At 40.6% G+C, this 14,741-nt stretch overlaps 1 protein-coding gene across 19 annotated transcripts in view; it reads right to left on the reverse strand.

Moving 5' to 3' along the window:
- LOC117208866 (collagen alpha chain CG42342) overlaps positions 1-14,741 on the reverse strand; it is a 121,035-nt gene that overhangs the window by 30,878 nt on the left and 75,416 nt on the right. For 16 of the 19 annotated variants that reach the window (XM_033450319.1, XM_033450314.1, XM_033450318.1 and 13 more), the window contains exons 2-4: positions 4,343-4,422; positions 3,280-3,315; positions 2,310-2,345 (exon numbers count right to left, since the gene is read on the reverse strand). In XM_033450319.1, the coding sequence (XP_033306210.1) occupies positions 2,310-2,345; positions 3,280-3,315; positions 4,343-4,422 (152 nt within the window). The remainder of the gene's footprint in view (positions 1-2,309; positions 2,346-3,279; positions 3,316-4,342; positions 4,423-14,741) is intronic. The other 3 variants (XM_033450312.1, XM_033450306.1, XM_033450305.1) reach the window with 1 other exon arrangement.

Below are 14,741 nucleotides of genomic sequence, written 5' to 3' on the forward strand. Positions count from 1 at the left end.
TTGCATATAAATCGTAAATTTAACGTATGAAGCTTGTCGCGTGAAACGGGTTAATTAAGAGTTCCCATTTAATTGGCCTTTTGTGCAAAAAAATGTTACTTTCACACCGTGAAATTTGAATTGTGGAGATCCGTACTTCAATTAGAAGAGCGTATTCACGTAATTCATAATAGCGTGATCTACTTTCCTTCGAGTTTCTTAAGCTCCATGTTATTATTTATTAACATAAACGAACGCGTAAAACTAATTAAAGTACTCAAATAATATTTATCACGTTTGAGGAAGTTTGTCGATTAAAAGGTAAATCAGGCTAAAGAAAGAATAAAAGCACCAGCACCGAGTATCACGACTAAAAGTTTTTTAGCGGTATCCACTGCCGTAGTGGTCGCGGAGGTAACTTCTAATAATATTAACCCACTATTTTATGGTTTCTTCAAACAATTGCTTCGTATTCTAGATTTGAGGAAATCGATCGACTCCGACTGTCTAAAGAAACAGACCGCGTGGCGAACTAAAATGACGTATATCCAAAGCCCACTTTAAGAAGTTTAAGTTTAAGAAACCGATATCGATGAAACTCGAAGTAACATTTCGCTTCTTGGCAACAACTGCAATTTAAGAGATATCACTGTCAGGTATTCCGAATAAAATTTCGGATAATCGTTGATTCACTGCGATGCATTAAGAATGCTTTCGGATGGAACGCGACCGGGCAGCATCGTACGTAAGAGACCAGTTCTCGCGTGTAAGCCGATCGAAATTCTTTCAACCAGACCACCATCGACAGAACAAATATCGCGTGATATTTGCAATGCACTCATACCCTCGTATCTTCCATCCTCGTTTTCCTCTTTTCCTATCTATGCGTGCCTGTACATCCGTTCGTATTACCCGCCTACCAATTCACGTTTCACTCGTTTCGTTTGCTCTACGACAAAATGCACGTATAACACGTGTTTCGTACTGTTTTTGGAACGAGATGTTTCAAGTATTTACGATTACATGCCACGTATACGTCACGTTTCGAGAAACAACGATACTCTAACGATATTCTTACTATTAACTATTAACCCAAAAGTCTGTCTTTGATTCGATGAAATTTCTATTGGTTTTTTCATCGAACGAACATAGCAGAAAGTTTACTAGCAAATACATTTCAATTCAGAATTTAAAATCTACATTTTTTAATAACAAAAAAAAAACCGGTTTCCTTTCCCTATCAATTACGAAAATATCTTTGGCAGTATTTTAATTTAGAACTTCAGTTATTGGAATTCGTTTTACACGCGTATACGAATTAACGTATTCGCGAATAATCTTTCAACGCAGTACATTTTTCTCCTGTTTACGTTCCACGTATCAAACCGATTATTTGTTTTTCCGAAATTCCAGTGCGACCAGTTTAGTACACGTTTCAACATATTTGTAATTGCGAGCAACGTCGTTCCTCCTTTTTCTCGAATGCAAATTCGTTCCGTAACTGAATTTTAATATTATCAATCAACTCCGATATTCCAACAATTCTGCCCGAATGCATCATTTATTTCCTCCTGTCGTTGTTCTTAAAAATACACTTCCTGAAATAACGTCCGTGTAAACGATTTGGATTAGAAGATGCACGTTACACCTTGTAGGTACAACGCTCTCGTATCAAGTTGCCATTCGCGTTAGAATTCGAGTCGGGAATAATTTATTCGTCCGTACACATATTTGTATTGAATCAGCCAACAATAAACAGCGCGATTTAATCTGCAATTATATCTGCAACGTGTACAATTAACACAGAGTGCGTTACTCCTACTACCAATTATTGGCTATTAACGTCTCTTAGTTTAACCACCGATAATTCTACTATCTTCTTTTTCCATGTATAATCTATTATCTCGCTAACTGTAAATTCACCTACTCGAAGATATGCTAGGTACATAATTATCACGTTATCGAACTGTAATTTTCTCCATAGCGAAGAAAAAACGTATTTACAGAGTCTATGTTCTTATATAGGATCCAATTAAGGAAAATACAAATATCGTATCTGCAATTCATTAACACTTATCGTATTATCCGATTTGAACAAAATAATGTTTGATTGATATTTAAACGCATAAGGATGAATTAATATTTGTACAGTAACGTCGAACACTTTTGCATATCGTACGTATTATTTTATATATTTTTGCATGTACTCGTGTATATATATACACTCTGTATCCTACTGCTCTTAAGTTATGTTAATTAGGTCAAACCCAATAAAAAAATCATCTACTGCAAAAGCTACACTAAAATAAGTAGGTTATTCGTGCACTTACCGGCTCACCTTTTGGTCCATCTAACCCAATAGGTCCCTGAAAGAACACGCTAGTAAGTTTGAATAGTCGATCGAACGGCGAAGAAAGATGAAAAATCAAAAGGCTGCTGGCACCTTTCGAAAAATAAAATCATTCCTTGCGATATAATGTACGTATGCGAGCATACGACAGATAGAAGGAACATCGAGTGTTGTAGAACATCGAAATGCTTTCAGATACGACGTTTATTTTACGACACCTAGGATTCCATATATCTATTAAAATTATATTATACCAGCACATTTCGATGTGCTTCTATAGGGATAGTGGACGTAATTTCAATTCACAAATACAATAATTTTGTAATTCTCATTTAGAAGATACAGGAAACCACGCGTTTTATGGTTCCTTTATCATCGTATTCGTATCCACGTCGACGATACACGTCGTCACTTTTCACATAACAAACTGACATTCCAAAAATCGCGTACCTCTGTAATTTTTTTTTTTTTTTTTTTTTTGGTTTACTTCAAACAAACTGCTATTTTTTCACACAGAACTTTTACTTCAGTCGACGTTACGGCGAAACGTCATATCTGAAAGCAAATGTCAAACTTCAATTTCACGATCAGTATATGTATGGGCGTAAAAAATTGAGACTGTGGAGAAAAGTGTAAAAAAGGGTATTGCTCAAAAATTTAGGAAAAAAGCGCAAATTTAACGAACAAAAGATCACAGAGACGAGAGAGTGAGAGAGAGAAAGAGAGAGAGAGAGAGAGAGAGAGAGAGAGAGATAAACAAAAAGGCTACATGAAACACATTAATTCAAAATATGATTTAGTTGGTGTTACGTGCATACGTGAAAGACGGTAAATGGAGTATACAAAAGGCGACACGAAAGAGAGAGAAAGAGCGAAAGAGAAAAAGAAAAAAAAAGAAAGCAGACAGACAAAGTGATAGAAGAATGGAAAGAAAATAAAAAATAATATACCGGAAAACCGTTCTTGCCCGGCGTCCCGGCCACACCCTGTAAGAAGGGGTATAAAAAATTAAAAACTCGTTTACAGGGGACAAGGGTTAAGTGCTCTCGCGTTCATGCAAAAAGCAATTTATTCCGCTGACCAATCGTGTCCGCGGTTATCGTGATGTACATAATGTTAAGGGCCATACTACACCGATAATTATTCCAACCAATTAGATATTCTCATGGCGGCCAACTACCACACGAGTATGTACTTTGGTTATCAAAACTTCGGCCGATCGCGGGTCAACTTCGGTGACACGCTTGCTATACCGGTCTTTCGTGCAACGATCAATAACTTCATCCACACGATGAAACATAACACTTCGAGTGAATTTCGTTTAAACTGATTTTTCTCCATTACTCCAACGATCCTCGACGTTATCCGCTAATAAATAGTTCCAGCAATTTAAAAAAAAACAGAAACAACCTTCTTGCTTTCCAAACCAATATATCTTCTCACTCGTGGACTAATCGTTCTTTTTTTGGATCTTTAATCTTCGGCTAATCTTTTTTCCCTATCGATACAACGACCACTCTCTTAACGAGTAGTAAAATATTGGCGAAATATATCTCTGTCACGTGCTGCATATTTATTCAAAGTGCAAAAAATTGGAAATAAAAATTCCGTCGCAGCGAGAATATTTTTCTAAACGATTGCCCGCTGACAAAAATAACCGCCAAATATTTGACGATCTTGACGAAAAGCGACATTCATTGTCCAACTTTTTTAACTTTATGGCGTTCAAAACCTTAATATAATTAAACGTCGAGTGTCGCGTTCCTTTGTAACAGGAATGAAGGATGCGTACGTTCGTCGAAAAATACTTTCGTACATACAGTGTGTGCCAGCAGTTATGAATTCGAGGAGACTACGAATATGTATCGTTAGCAAACTACGTCATGCTTTTCCGCTGCACTCTAAAAACACGCACACTCCACGTGCGATCACGACGGGTGCGCTACGGGAAAATAAGGACAAAAAAAAAAAGGGGGGGGGGATTGAAGCGAACGGAGGAACGGATCTACTCACCTGCGGGCCTGGTTCCCCGGGGTCACCTTTTTTCCCTTTTTTCCCCCTTTTTCCAGGAGGACCTGGCTCACCGGGAGGACCTATAACAGGAACAAACAATAAATCGATACCTCGCGACGCACTTGAACGAAAAAGCAGCAGGGCGAGGACAGGAGGGTAGAAATGAGTTTTCGGCGCTGCGAGCGAAACGTGGTCCCGTGAAAGACCCGACAACGACGGCGACCACGTTAACGACGGCCACGCAAAGACCCAAAGGGGGATAAAAAGGCAGGCCGTCTCTCTTCCCGATCGAACTCGAAACGAAGTTACTTGCCCGCTCCACGTCCCGCGTTAAGGATATTTTCGAAAATTCTCGTCAACGTGTCGTACACGGTTATGCAACACGCAATCAATCGATCCTCGGGGCTACGTGCGCAATTTCGACGAACGTTTTAGGTTTCTGTCGCTGCGTCTGTCGGGTAATAAGGTTTTCCGTAACCGCATTCCCGTGTAAAGCGTTCCATAATGCGCGATAGATACAGTGTCGCTGAGAAATTGTATCTACCGGATTTCCATCGTTTTTCCATTATGGTACGGAAATCGTTTTCTTTTCGTTACTTCCCTCGCCGTTTACCTCGCTACTTTGTTACTTCAATAAATAGTTCTTTTATTTTACAATACGAAAAACTTTAAGCACTGATTACGGATAAAACTACGACGAGTTAAAATAGCGAAAATCCAACATTCTTCGCAATTATCGATGCGATTGAATCTCAAAACGGTGAAACGGGAAAAGGGCGAGAGACGTGGTCGATCGGGAATTCAACTTTTATTTATCTTCTCTATTAGGAGAACGTCGTACGCGTTATCCTAATTTCCGACAGGAAGCAGGGAACGTTCTCTCGTGGAATAATCGAATCCACGTATATTCTCGGACTGCTTCCACTAGTTCGGACATTTGCTCAAAGTCGGAACGTTTTGCTCTTCTTTCGTTCGTCGATTTGCACGTGATGGGCGATGATATTCCGAACACGACCACCAAGAAAACGAAACGGAACGAACGCAACGGGGTTGGGCACGAGAACAAAAACAAAAGGGGGAGAATAGGGTGGAGGTTGGAATGAACGATATTAGTCGGGCGTGAACTAACTTTTCGTGAAGTTTTTTACAATCCAGGACACGAATATAAATCTCCACGCCAGCTGACGAGAACCAGAGATGAAATAAGAAACGTGCTAACAAGGAAAGTTCGAGGGTCGATATCGGCAGATATTGAGGAAACTTGAAAATAATTCCCCGGCGAGGTCGAGATCTACGAAAAAAGACTCGCCAAACATTTTCTGCTAGCAACACAGTTTTATCGCGCTCTGTAAATATAGCGTATAAATAGATTTTAAGGAAAAAGCACAGTAACGACGTTGATCCGAGTCATATGTCGAGTTGTGATTCGTAGGAAGCCGATAAATTTTGCAAAGAACCGCTGGTTTTTTTGAAACAGTAGTTATCATATCACGACATTTTAGAGATTTTTATATTATCGAACGAAAGAATTGTTTTTATTAGTTTTCGATGATCGTGGTATTGAAATGGTAAATTATGTAAGTGGCAAAGAATAAAGTGCGGCTTTTGTAGTGTGAAAGAACGTAAATTCTAGCTATCATTTATTCTCCCTCTAAATCTGTAGAGGTTGCGACCGTCGAGAGTCAATAGCATTCGAATGATAAATGCCGCAAATAAAAAAATTAAGAGAAACGCGATTTGCAGTTCTATCGGAAATCTTCGTTTCTGACACATACGCCGTTTACCATTTCAACCCTTTAATTAATATCTACGCGTCGCGTTGGTACGAAATCACTCTCTAATCCCAGTTAAGCTGGCTAAAAAACAGCCGTGTATCATAGCTGCTACGTTCGCTCGGATTTATTTCTCACCAGCAGCTGTTCGTGCTTTTATCATCGTTATTCCCGACAAGTACAACCTTTAAGTATTTCCTTCTTTCCCCTCTCTCTCTCTCTCTGAAAAAAAAAGAAGAAAAAAAGAGACAAGAACAAGAAAAAGGAAGAAGTAAAAAGAGAAAAGAAAATAAAGGCAAAAGAAGAAGTTAAAAAGGGAGATGATATGTCGGCGCGCGGAACACATCCACCTATCATAGGATTATCATCAACGCAGAGAGGGCAATGAAGACATCTGTTTCATACTCTCTGCTATTACGAACATGGTAGAGCAACGGGAGAAATAAGAAGACCGCGAAAGCGCAAGACGACAGGGATTTTAAGCTAGGGAATAGCAGAGGGTGGAACAAGGACAAAAAGATGGAGTAAGTAGCTTGTGACGCAGATGACACAACTAAGAGAGTCAAGGCAATCCGATCGCTGTACTCGAAGAGAAATGAACTAAGCCAAACTAATTGAAAGAGGTTAAAAAAGAAGAATATAAAAGGTCCAATCGTATATCAACTATTTTTCTTCCTTTTCTCTATATATGCCGTTCGCGATGGTTGCTCTCATTCCCTTTCTCAAACGTTCCTTTACCTATGTATCTCGGCTCTGGCTAGTTCTTGATGTAGCCAGAAGTTTTCTTCTCCTTAGAGTTCTCGTCAAACCACAAATGACGAGCAGAAGCACAAAGTGTACTCTCCGTGAATTCCGGCAAGTAACGAGGAAAGTTGTAGGAAAAAGGGGAACAGTCAAGGGGAACAGCCTTGATCGTTCTTCTCCTCTATGTACATATATGTCGGAGATGAAAAGAACACCGGAGCCTTTGGAATTTTGGATAACCCCGCAACATTGTAACCTAGAGTCTACTATAGCTGTAATCAAACAATTGTAGTTATTCAACCCGATTGTAATTATTCGAGAATTGTGATAGTGAGCTTGGGCTCGAGGCGACAGTCAGTCGCCGAACGTAGCCGCGGTCACGGGATGAACGTTTTGCCTAACAAGGTATGGAGTAATTCTATAGCTCTCCTTAAAAGAAATATTCGTGGCGACACGCGACAGTAAACATTCCAACGGTTTCTGTCCCGTGGCTCGCCACACGCAGACCCTATTCTTCGAGTAAGATGATTGCCAGATGTCGATGCGTCTCCGCAGTACATGTTCGGCTAGCCCGAGGGCCCGTAATAAATCTTAAGGTTTAGTTAACTAAAGTCCTTCAAACAGACAAACAGTCTTTGTCCCAGCTACGGGAAGATAGGGGAGACATATTTTTTAACGAACGGCGTCTCCCACTAGCAACTTTCCCTCGAGGGCGGCTAACATCCTTTTCTAACCACCGATATAGAGATTGACCAATTAGCAGCAACACCAATTTCCCTTACTTTCTGAACGAAGGCTTTTCTCGACGAATCCGATGATCTCGTGTCCTTAGACACACCCCATTATAGTTTTCCTCTGTGGCATCATCGAGAGAGGAAAGGCATTCTCGCTCGCGATCTCATCGATCAAGGAGTAACGCCTTCGCGATCAGTGATTATTTTCAGACTTAGACTTTGTGTGAACGTTCTGTCGTCATCCCGTTGGCCGCGGATTCGTTATTGAGCCCGAGAACATCGTCACTAGCGTCGCGAGTGCCGAACCGCTGTGATCAACTGTTAAGACTGTAATAATTCTATCATTGCAATAAACTACGCCTGTGTGTACTGTATCAATGGCTAATCCTCGAGAAGATTCATTTGACGCCCGCAACCCCATTCCCAGTGAAGATCCGACATATATGTATGTATGTATATTAGTAGTATTCCGAGTTTCTCCGTTCGCCGTGTGCTCGCTTTTGTGCGACTACTATTTCCGGTTTAAAGATCGTGCTTTACGAAGAAGACGGATCGGTCTCCGCGGTGCAAGTGGGACGAGTAGTATGTCCGGAGCGGTAGTCCGAGTCTACGGGGGATACTAGAAGGAAAAACATAGGTGGGTTAAGTGAGTCGGAGGAGGACGAAAAGGAGGAAGAAACCTTGTAGTCTAGACGCGACGAAAATACTCGTCCCGCTTGGAGGTGTGCAATAAAACTGCGCTTTGCACCTCCGTTTTGCTCGGCTGGGACGGTTGTTCCCGTAGGAACGTTTCTCGCGGTAGGGGAACTCGGCCGACCCCTCGGTGAAAGTCTTTCGCGCGAATAAGAACGAGATTAACGCGACGCTTTGGCAACGTTCCGAGGGCAAGGGACTAAGGCGAGCAGGCAGTCGCTCCACCAACTTAACGACACTTCGTTTTCGTTTACAGAATAGCTTCAGGCGACCGGAAAATGAGCGACCGATACAAAGAACCTTTTACGGCCAGATATCCGACCATGCTTTTGGGAAACGAACGGTCTGGCATATTGATCGTTACTCACTTACCACGAAATTAGCCTTATTTCCTTATTACTCGTCTCGCGGGCTCGCCAATCTCTTCTACGACTGGCTACCGCCTTTACGTTTCAGACTCAAGTTTCGCGTGTAACCAAAGCGTCTTCTCTAATATGTCTGATATTTCCGATACGAAATTCAACTAGTAACGGTTATCTTATTTGTTGTTTACTAACTAGATGAAATCTACTATTAAGTATCGTATCTTAAGTCGTACGAACACCTCGAGAAACAGCATCCTCTCGCTTTCCCTCTCGTATTTGTTTTCGCATTAAGTGGTTTTTCACATTTCAGAGAACAACGGTATTTTTAAATGTAAAGCTTGCAGTTCAATTTTCAAAATACAAAAAGGTAATCCACAACACGGATGATCCGATTTCGGCGAATTGAGATTCTGCTACAGTGCATTCTATAACTCTAACGAGTATTCGATGCGAAATTGAATAGAAATGTTTATTTCATAAAGTAACGTTGTTCGAGTTTCTAAAGCGTTATAGCTCGTTCTATGCACGATTATAATTAAAAGAACGTGGTTTATGAAATAATTTCCTCGTTAGCGATATTATATTCTATGGCTTAATTTAATGCAGTACTTTCACTTGTACGTCGCGATAGATTTTTTTTACTTTTTCGTTTTTTAGCTCTCAAGTGGCATCTTGGCGCTTTGAAAATTTGTAAAATTTGTACAACAACCAAAGGTGTTCCGTTGAAAAGAAAAAAAATGACAAATGTTTGTAAATTTATTTATAGAGTATACGCGAGTATAAACATTCGTCTCTGTGGTTAAATTTACGACTTTGACGAGAGTTTATCGCAGAATTGTGTTTTTGCACTAAAATAGTGTAATATTCGTTTTACCATGGAGAAAGAAAAGTTGGAAAAATCTATAGAGCAAACAGAATCGTATTTCACGTTTGCTTCAAAATTGTCCCGGAAGTGCAACTGCCGTTTTTCATTGGACGAATCGATAGTCTAGCATTTTTGTTTAATATATCGTCAGTCGAATATTCGTTGTCTAATTGCAGTTTTACGCGTCCGCGTTCATTGAAATTTGATAAATATCGTACTTTATTAAACTACCTGCGAAATATACGAGAGTTTTATATATTACCTTTTATTCACTTCCAATATGTTTAATTAAAATTATACTACTCGTCAAATTGCAAAACTGTAATTCATTCCTGAAATTCTTGTAATTGATCATTTTAACGGTGATAATACATCCTCAATGAACGTGCAATATTTATCGGATACTCATTGAATACTTACAATATAACTAAGTGATTAATGGCTAAATCGATTGGATATTCATAAAATGGCTAAATGATTAACGATTAACCCGATTAATATTTGAGAGAGAGAGAGAGAGAGAGGGAGAGAGAGAGAGGAGAGAATATTTGAGAATATTTAAAAATATATAGAAAGTGTTTTGTGCGTACTGTTATTTATTTTGTGGACACCGTATGAATTTCCAAGCGTTTATAAATACGTATAATGATAGTACACAACGTGTATTAATATTTGGAAGCAAACAGGTTTTTCTATTAATGTTTAACTTCACAGTAGAAATTTTTCATTGCAACGAAATTTTATTTAACGCTCGAGTAAACCAACTCCTGTCGATCGAATCAACTTATTTGAACGTGAATTTCTATTACATAAACTTCGATTACATACAATATGAACTATCTGTCTCTCGACGAACGACAAGAAAAATACAGTTCTACCAAACCTACAATTTTCTTCGACGAAAGATTTTATCGCCCCTTACCATCTTGTCACCAATTTGTCTCGTTCGATGATTCCAAACTATCAACGAATCTCTTGTCCAGCACTCGTATATATACCTTGCCTTACATGAATGAAAACAGGACGAAATTGAGAATCACTGAAGCCGATAGTCCGAGAGGCAAACGGAGTGCACGAAAGCAAACGGAGGGGTGGCAGAAGGTAAGACGGGGCAAAGGAAAGCGGAGCAGAAGGCAAGGTAGAAGCTGAGGACCTCACATGTTGCGGCCGCGGGCCAGTACGGTTATACCAGGCCCAGCTCCGATTCCCGCCCCGGTAGTTTCCCATGATTGAGATACGTAATCGGTATTCCCTGACGTATCTTCCATGCTCACCGTTCTCAACGGTGTTTCACGCTCCCGCACAGAGACGATGCTCCTTTCTTTCCCTTCCTGTCACTGTCTCTCTCTCTCTCTCTCTCTCTCCCTTCTTTTCAATTCCCGTTCGTTCGTGCACGCACGCTTGCTGCCAGTCCCTTTCTCTAAATCACGCTTGCGTTCTGACACGAATATGCCTACGAAGGAAGGGAACCACCGGTTATGGAAGGACGTAAGCGATTCGCAAGCCTTTTCGAGATCGTGTCGATACCTTTCAATTTCGAACTTGCCGAGCGTTCTTTAAATAATTAGTCGGGCGGATTTAATGCATATTTTTATTTGGTAGGCATGTTCGTGACGGTGCATGACGCTGGAGTTAAGTTAGTGAACTGTTAGAATTAACCGCGAGATGGATTCGAATGTCAGTGTGCTGAAGCTGTATTTGATAAATGAGAGGCGAGTCTAAGTATATATCGTTGTAAACACATGTACGAGTTGAGCTTGATGAAGTTACGTTAAATTAATCATTGATCCGTTAACGCGTGAAATAAAAATCGTAGGTATAGCGCGGTAACTTTTGTCTGACAAAGGGTAAAATTTTGAATTTCGTTCGACGATCGAACAATTAGGTTCTGATCGTTTCTTTTTTTTATAAATGTCCTAATACACGTAAGGATGTCTATTGTCGGATAAAGTACCAACTGTGTGGAAATACACATTGCCTTGAAATTCACTGTAATTCTGATCGTTTCTCGAATTTCATTACGAAGAAGAAGGTAGCAACTTCCCGTAAGATCCAATAAAATCGGTAATACTTAAATCCTCCTCTTCCTTTTGACCCAATAAAGCGCAATCGACTTCGATCCTTCTTTAACCCTTTCAGCTCCAAGTTCTTTTTAGTCCAGGACCGAAACCACTCTGAATCGAGTACTTACACGCTTTCCCACTTCCGATACGTATTATATCGATCGTGTATCAAATTCTTACGCTCGGACGTCTCTGGAAATGTTAAAAATTCAAATCGTTTGGAAAGTTTCATCGTAGCGCGACGGCTGTATTTAGGAATCTCAAAGGCCAAACGCTTTGGAGCATTTCGATGTCGGTGTCACGAGATATTTGAAACACGGGATGATTCTATTTCATCGTGTACATAAGTGTGTAAGAAAGCATGGAATGCCTATTCGTTATGCGCCGCTTCCGAACTAACAACTTTCCAGGCCTCGCGGGAGAAAGTTTGATTAGGAATTTCAGAGATACAGAGACCTGACGTGCATCAGCATGATTATATTCGTATTCTCATTGTATAGTTATCAACGTAATTATACTTGGAAATTTTCGCATAGAGCTTCTTTAATATCGAGAGTTTGACCTACCGGTAAGAGCCAGTGTATTTAAGAGATACTTGTTAAAACACCTATTAAAAGTATCAAGTCGCATAAATGTATGCGTGCGTAACAGTGATCGAGAGCTTCTCCGAATTTTACAAGTCTAAATTTGAAGGATATAGGAAACTTTTACTCGCAAAAGTACACAGAGCATGAAACTAAAGCCACGAAACTTTTGTCCGCGCCTAATACTTTGATACCCGAGTCGATCTACGCGTATATCGAATCCCAGTTCAACTTGATTCCTTCTTTTTTCCAAGCTACTTGTACACCTTTACATAACGCGCGACAAGAAAGTTGCAGATAGGCGCGCCATCGCGTACTCGGTATCACCTGCTGCTACCGCTTCTCTGGCACGGACGTCCGCCGTATAATATGTCCATTAAGCGGTTTATCGAAGGAAGATATAAGAACACTTGGGGAACAGGCACTCGGTTTCTGACATTCTACGGGACGAGTTTTAATACGCGTGCGTGTGTGGTCCGCGATTCGATTTCCAGCAGGGCCGTGGTGGCGGGTCGGCTTTATCGAGGCGGGACGAATCGCAGTAGCGTAGGCAATTCACTCGAGCGACGCACCGCGTCGCGGTAAGAGGGAATTAACGAACTCCCGGAGGACCAGCCTGTATGTGACGATAATATCGCCGACCGGTACGTGGCCGAATGTATCATTCTGATAACGACCAACTCGCAATTACAGACAAATAATGCGCGTTCTCTGTTCTATCCTGGCTATCGTATAATTGCCAATACCGCCGTCACGAAGTTGCATCGCGTTTCGTTCGTTTCAGACCTCGCTAGATAAACGCAACGCGAGCATTCGTTGCCTCGTTCGACTATTTCATTGTTTATTAGAATATTCTGATATCTTTGGATAGGATCGATAATTTGCCGAACCAATTCCATCTACGTTTTTGATAACGCGCCATACAGGGTTCTTGAATCGTTGGTAGGAATTTCGTGGCGTATAGTTTCCACACAGGAAGCAACGAAATAAAACTGTTCGAGGATTATGAAAGTGCAAGTCGAAAAGTTTTATTACCCGTGGAATCAATACTGCAGAATGCTAAACAACTCGAATACCTACGCGCGCGCCTTTCGTCTGGCTCTAAAGCCTGCATAATCTGCACTTTGTAGCCACACGAGTGAATGCAGCTATGAATAACCCCTTCGAACAGACAACCGCAAAGAATCGTCCAGTTGATCTTTGGAAGAAACGCTCGTCCGATCGATTCAGAGATACGCGGTCTTCCCGCTCTTTTCTTTTCTCTGTCTTTATCGTGATATGATATGATACGATGATATAATGTACGCTACTGTGTACCGTAATACGTTAAGAATTTCTTTCGTATTCTCTAATTTATCGTATCGTCTGATCTTAGTCGACCTCGTTTGGATCTCGTCACTTCCATTTAAAAATCTTAAGCCAGGATAGTGGTTGTCAGACTATATTTCAGAATCACTCTGTAAAGTTTCAAGGCAAAATCCAGGATAAGTTGCGCAGACTGGTGGTACGCGGTATCTTCGATTAATTCACGTAGAACGAACATTATAAGCCGTAACTTATAATCCGTGGGACAGAATCCAGGGCCTTCTGGTCCGATTCTAAGCCTGAGCTTGATTCGCTCAGCGGGAGGTCTCTAGGAGTATAGCGGGACCGCACGCGGCGAAGGGAAACGAGGCACAATAAGCAGCCACGCAGCTACGATCTCTTTTCTTTCCCTCTTCCTTGTCCCGTTCCTCTTCCTTCCACTGTCTTCCTCGTATTTGCTTTGTCTCCCTCTTCGATATGTCGTGCAGCCGTAACTCAAAACTCTGTACTGGCTACGTAGAAATGGTAATTGCATGCGCAGAAAATTATCTCTCGGCTCTTCCGAGATTACCTGATCGAACGATTCTAGGAATTTAGTAGAAAATTCACGATATTATAAAACAGGAGAATAAGTTTTGAGAGAACTGGTTTTCTCAGAAAATTTGCTATTTAAATTGTTATAACGTTAAATGGCAATTCATCGGTTGGCTGGAAAATTTATTCCATTACACCTTTTATCATATCTTACTTTGCATTCTGAATTTCTAATTCGCGTAATTTTGTTTTTTTTTGCAACGTTCATCGATCAAAGACTCGTCGGACATTGTTTAATTCTGCTAAACGGGTTTCAACCGTGATTCCGTGTGGCAGAGTCAAGGAGTTAATAATTTGTAGGAAAGAGAATAATACGTATATTGGAAATTGCTCGATTGAAATTGAAAGTTCTGTACGCGCGTTTAATCCGCTTAGAGGCAATCGATCGCGCAGACTTAATTAATTTTAGAAATACTGTTCGTACTTTACCGCTTGAATTTGCCTGAAATTCCTCTCGAGAACAAATTTGTATATATAATTAATCCCCGTACAACAGGGGTACTCGCTCCTACAACACGGATTCGCTCTAACACCGTTCGAGAATCGAGAAGCGTTCTTAGATGTGCATACTCGATTTTCTGAAATTTTTCATTCGCGTTTAGTTCGTAGAATGTTTGTGCCTTTGTACTCTTTGTACTCGAAAGCTTCTTCGCTGTAGGGAAGTAGCAACTCGAAGGGTC

The sequence above is a fragment of the Bombus bifarius genome, unplaced genomic scaffold (genome assembly GCF_011952205.1).
Source record: "Bombus bifarius isolate JDL3187 unplaced genomic scaffold, Bbif_JDL3187 scf7180000008163, whole genome shotgun sequence".
Lineage (NCBI taxonomy): Eukaryota > Metazoa > Arthropoda > Insecta > Hymenoptera > Apidae > Bombus > Bombus bifarius.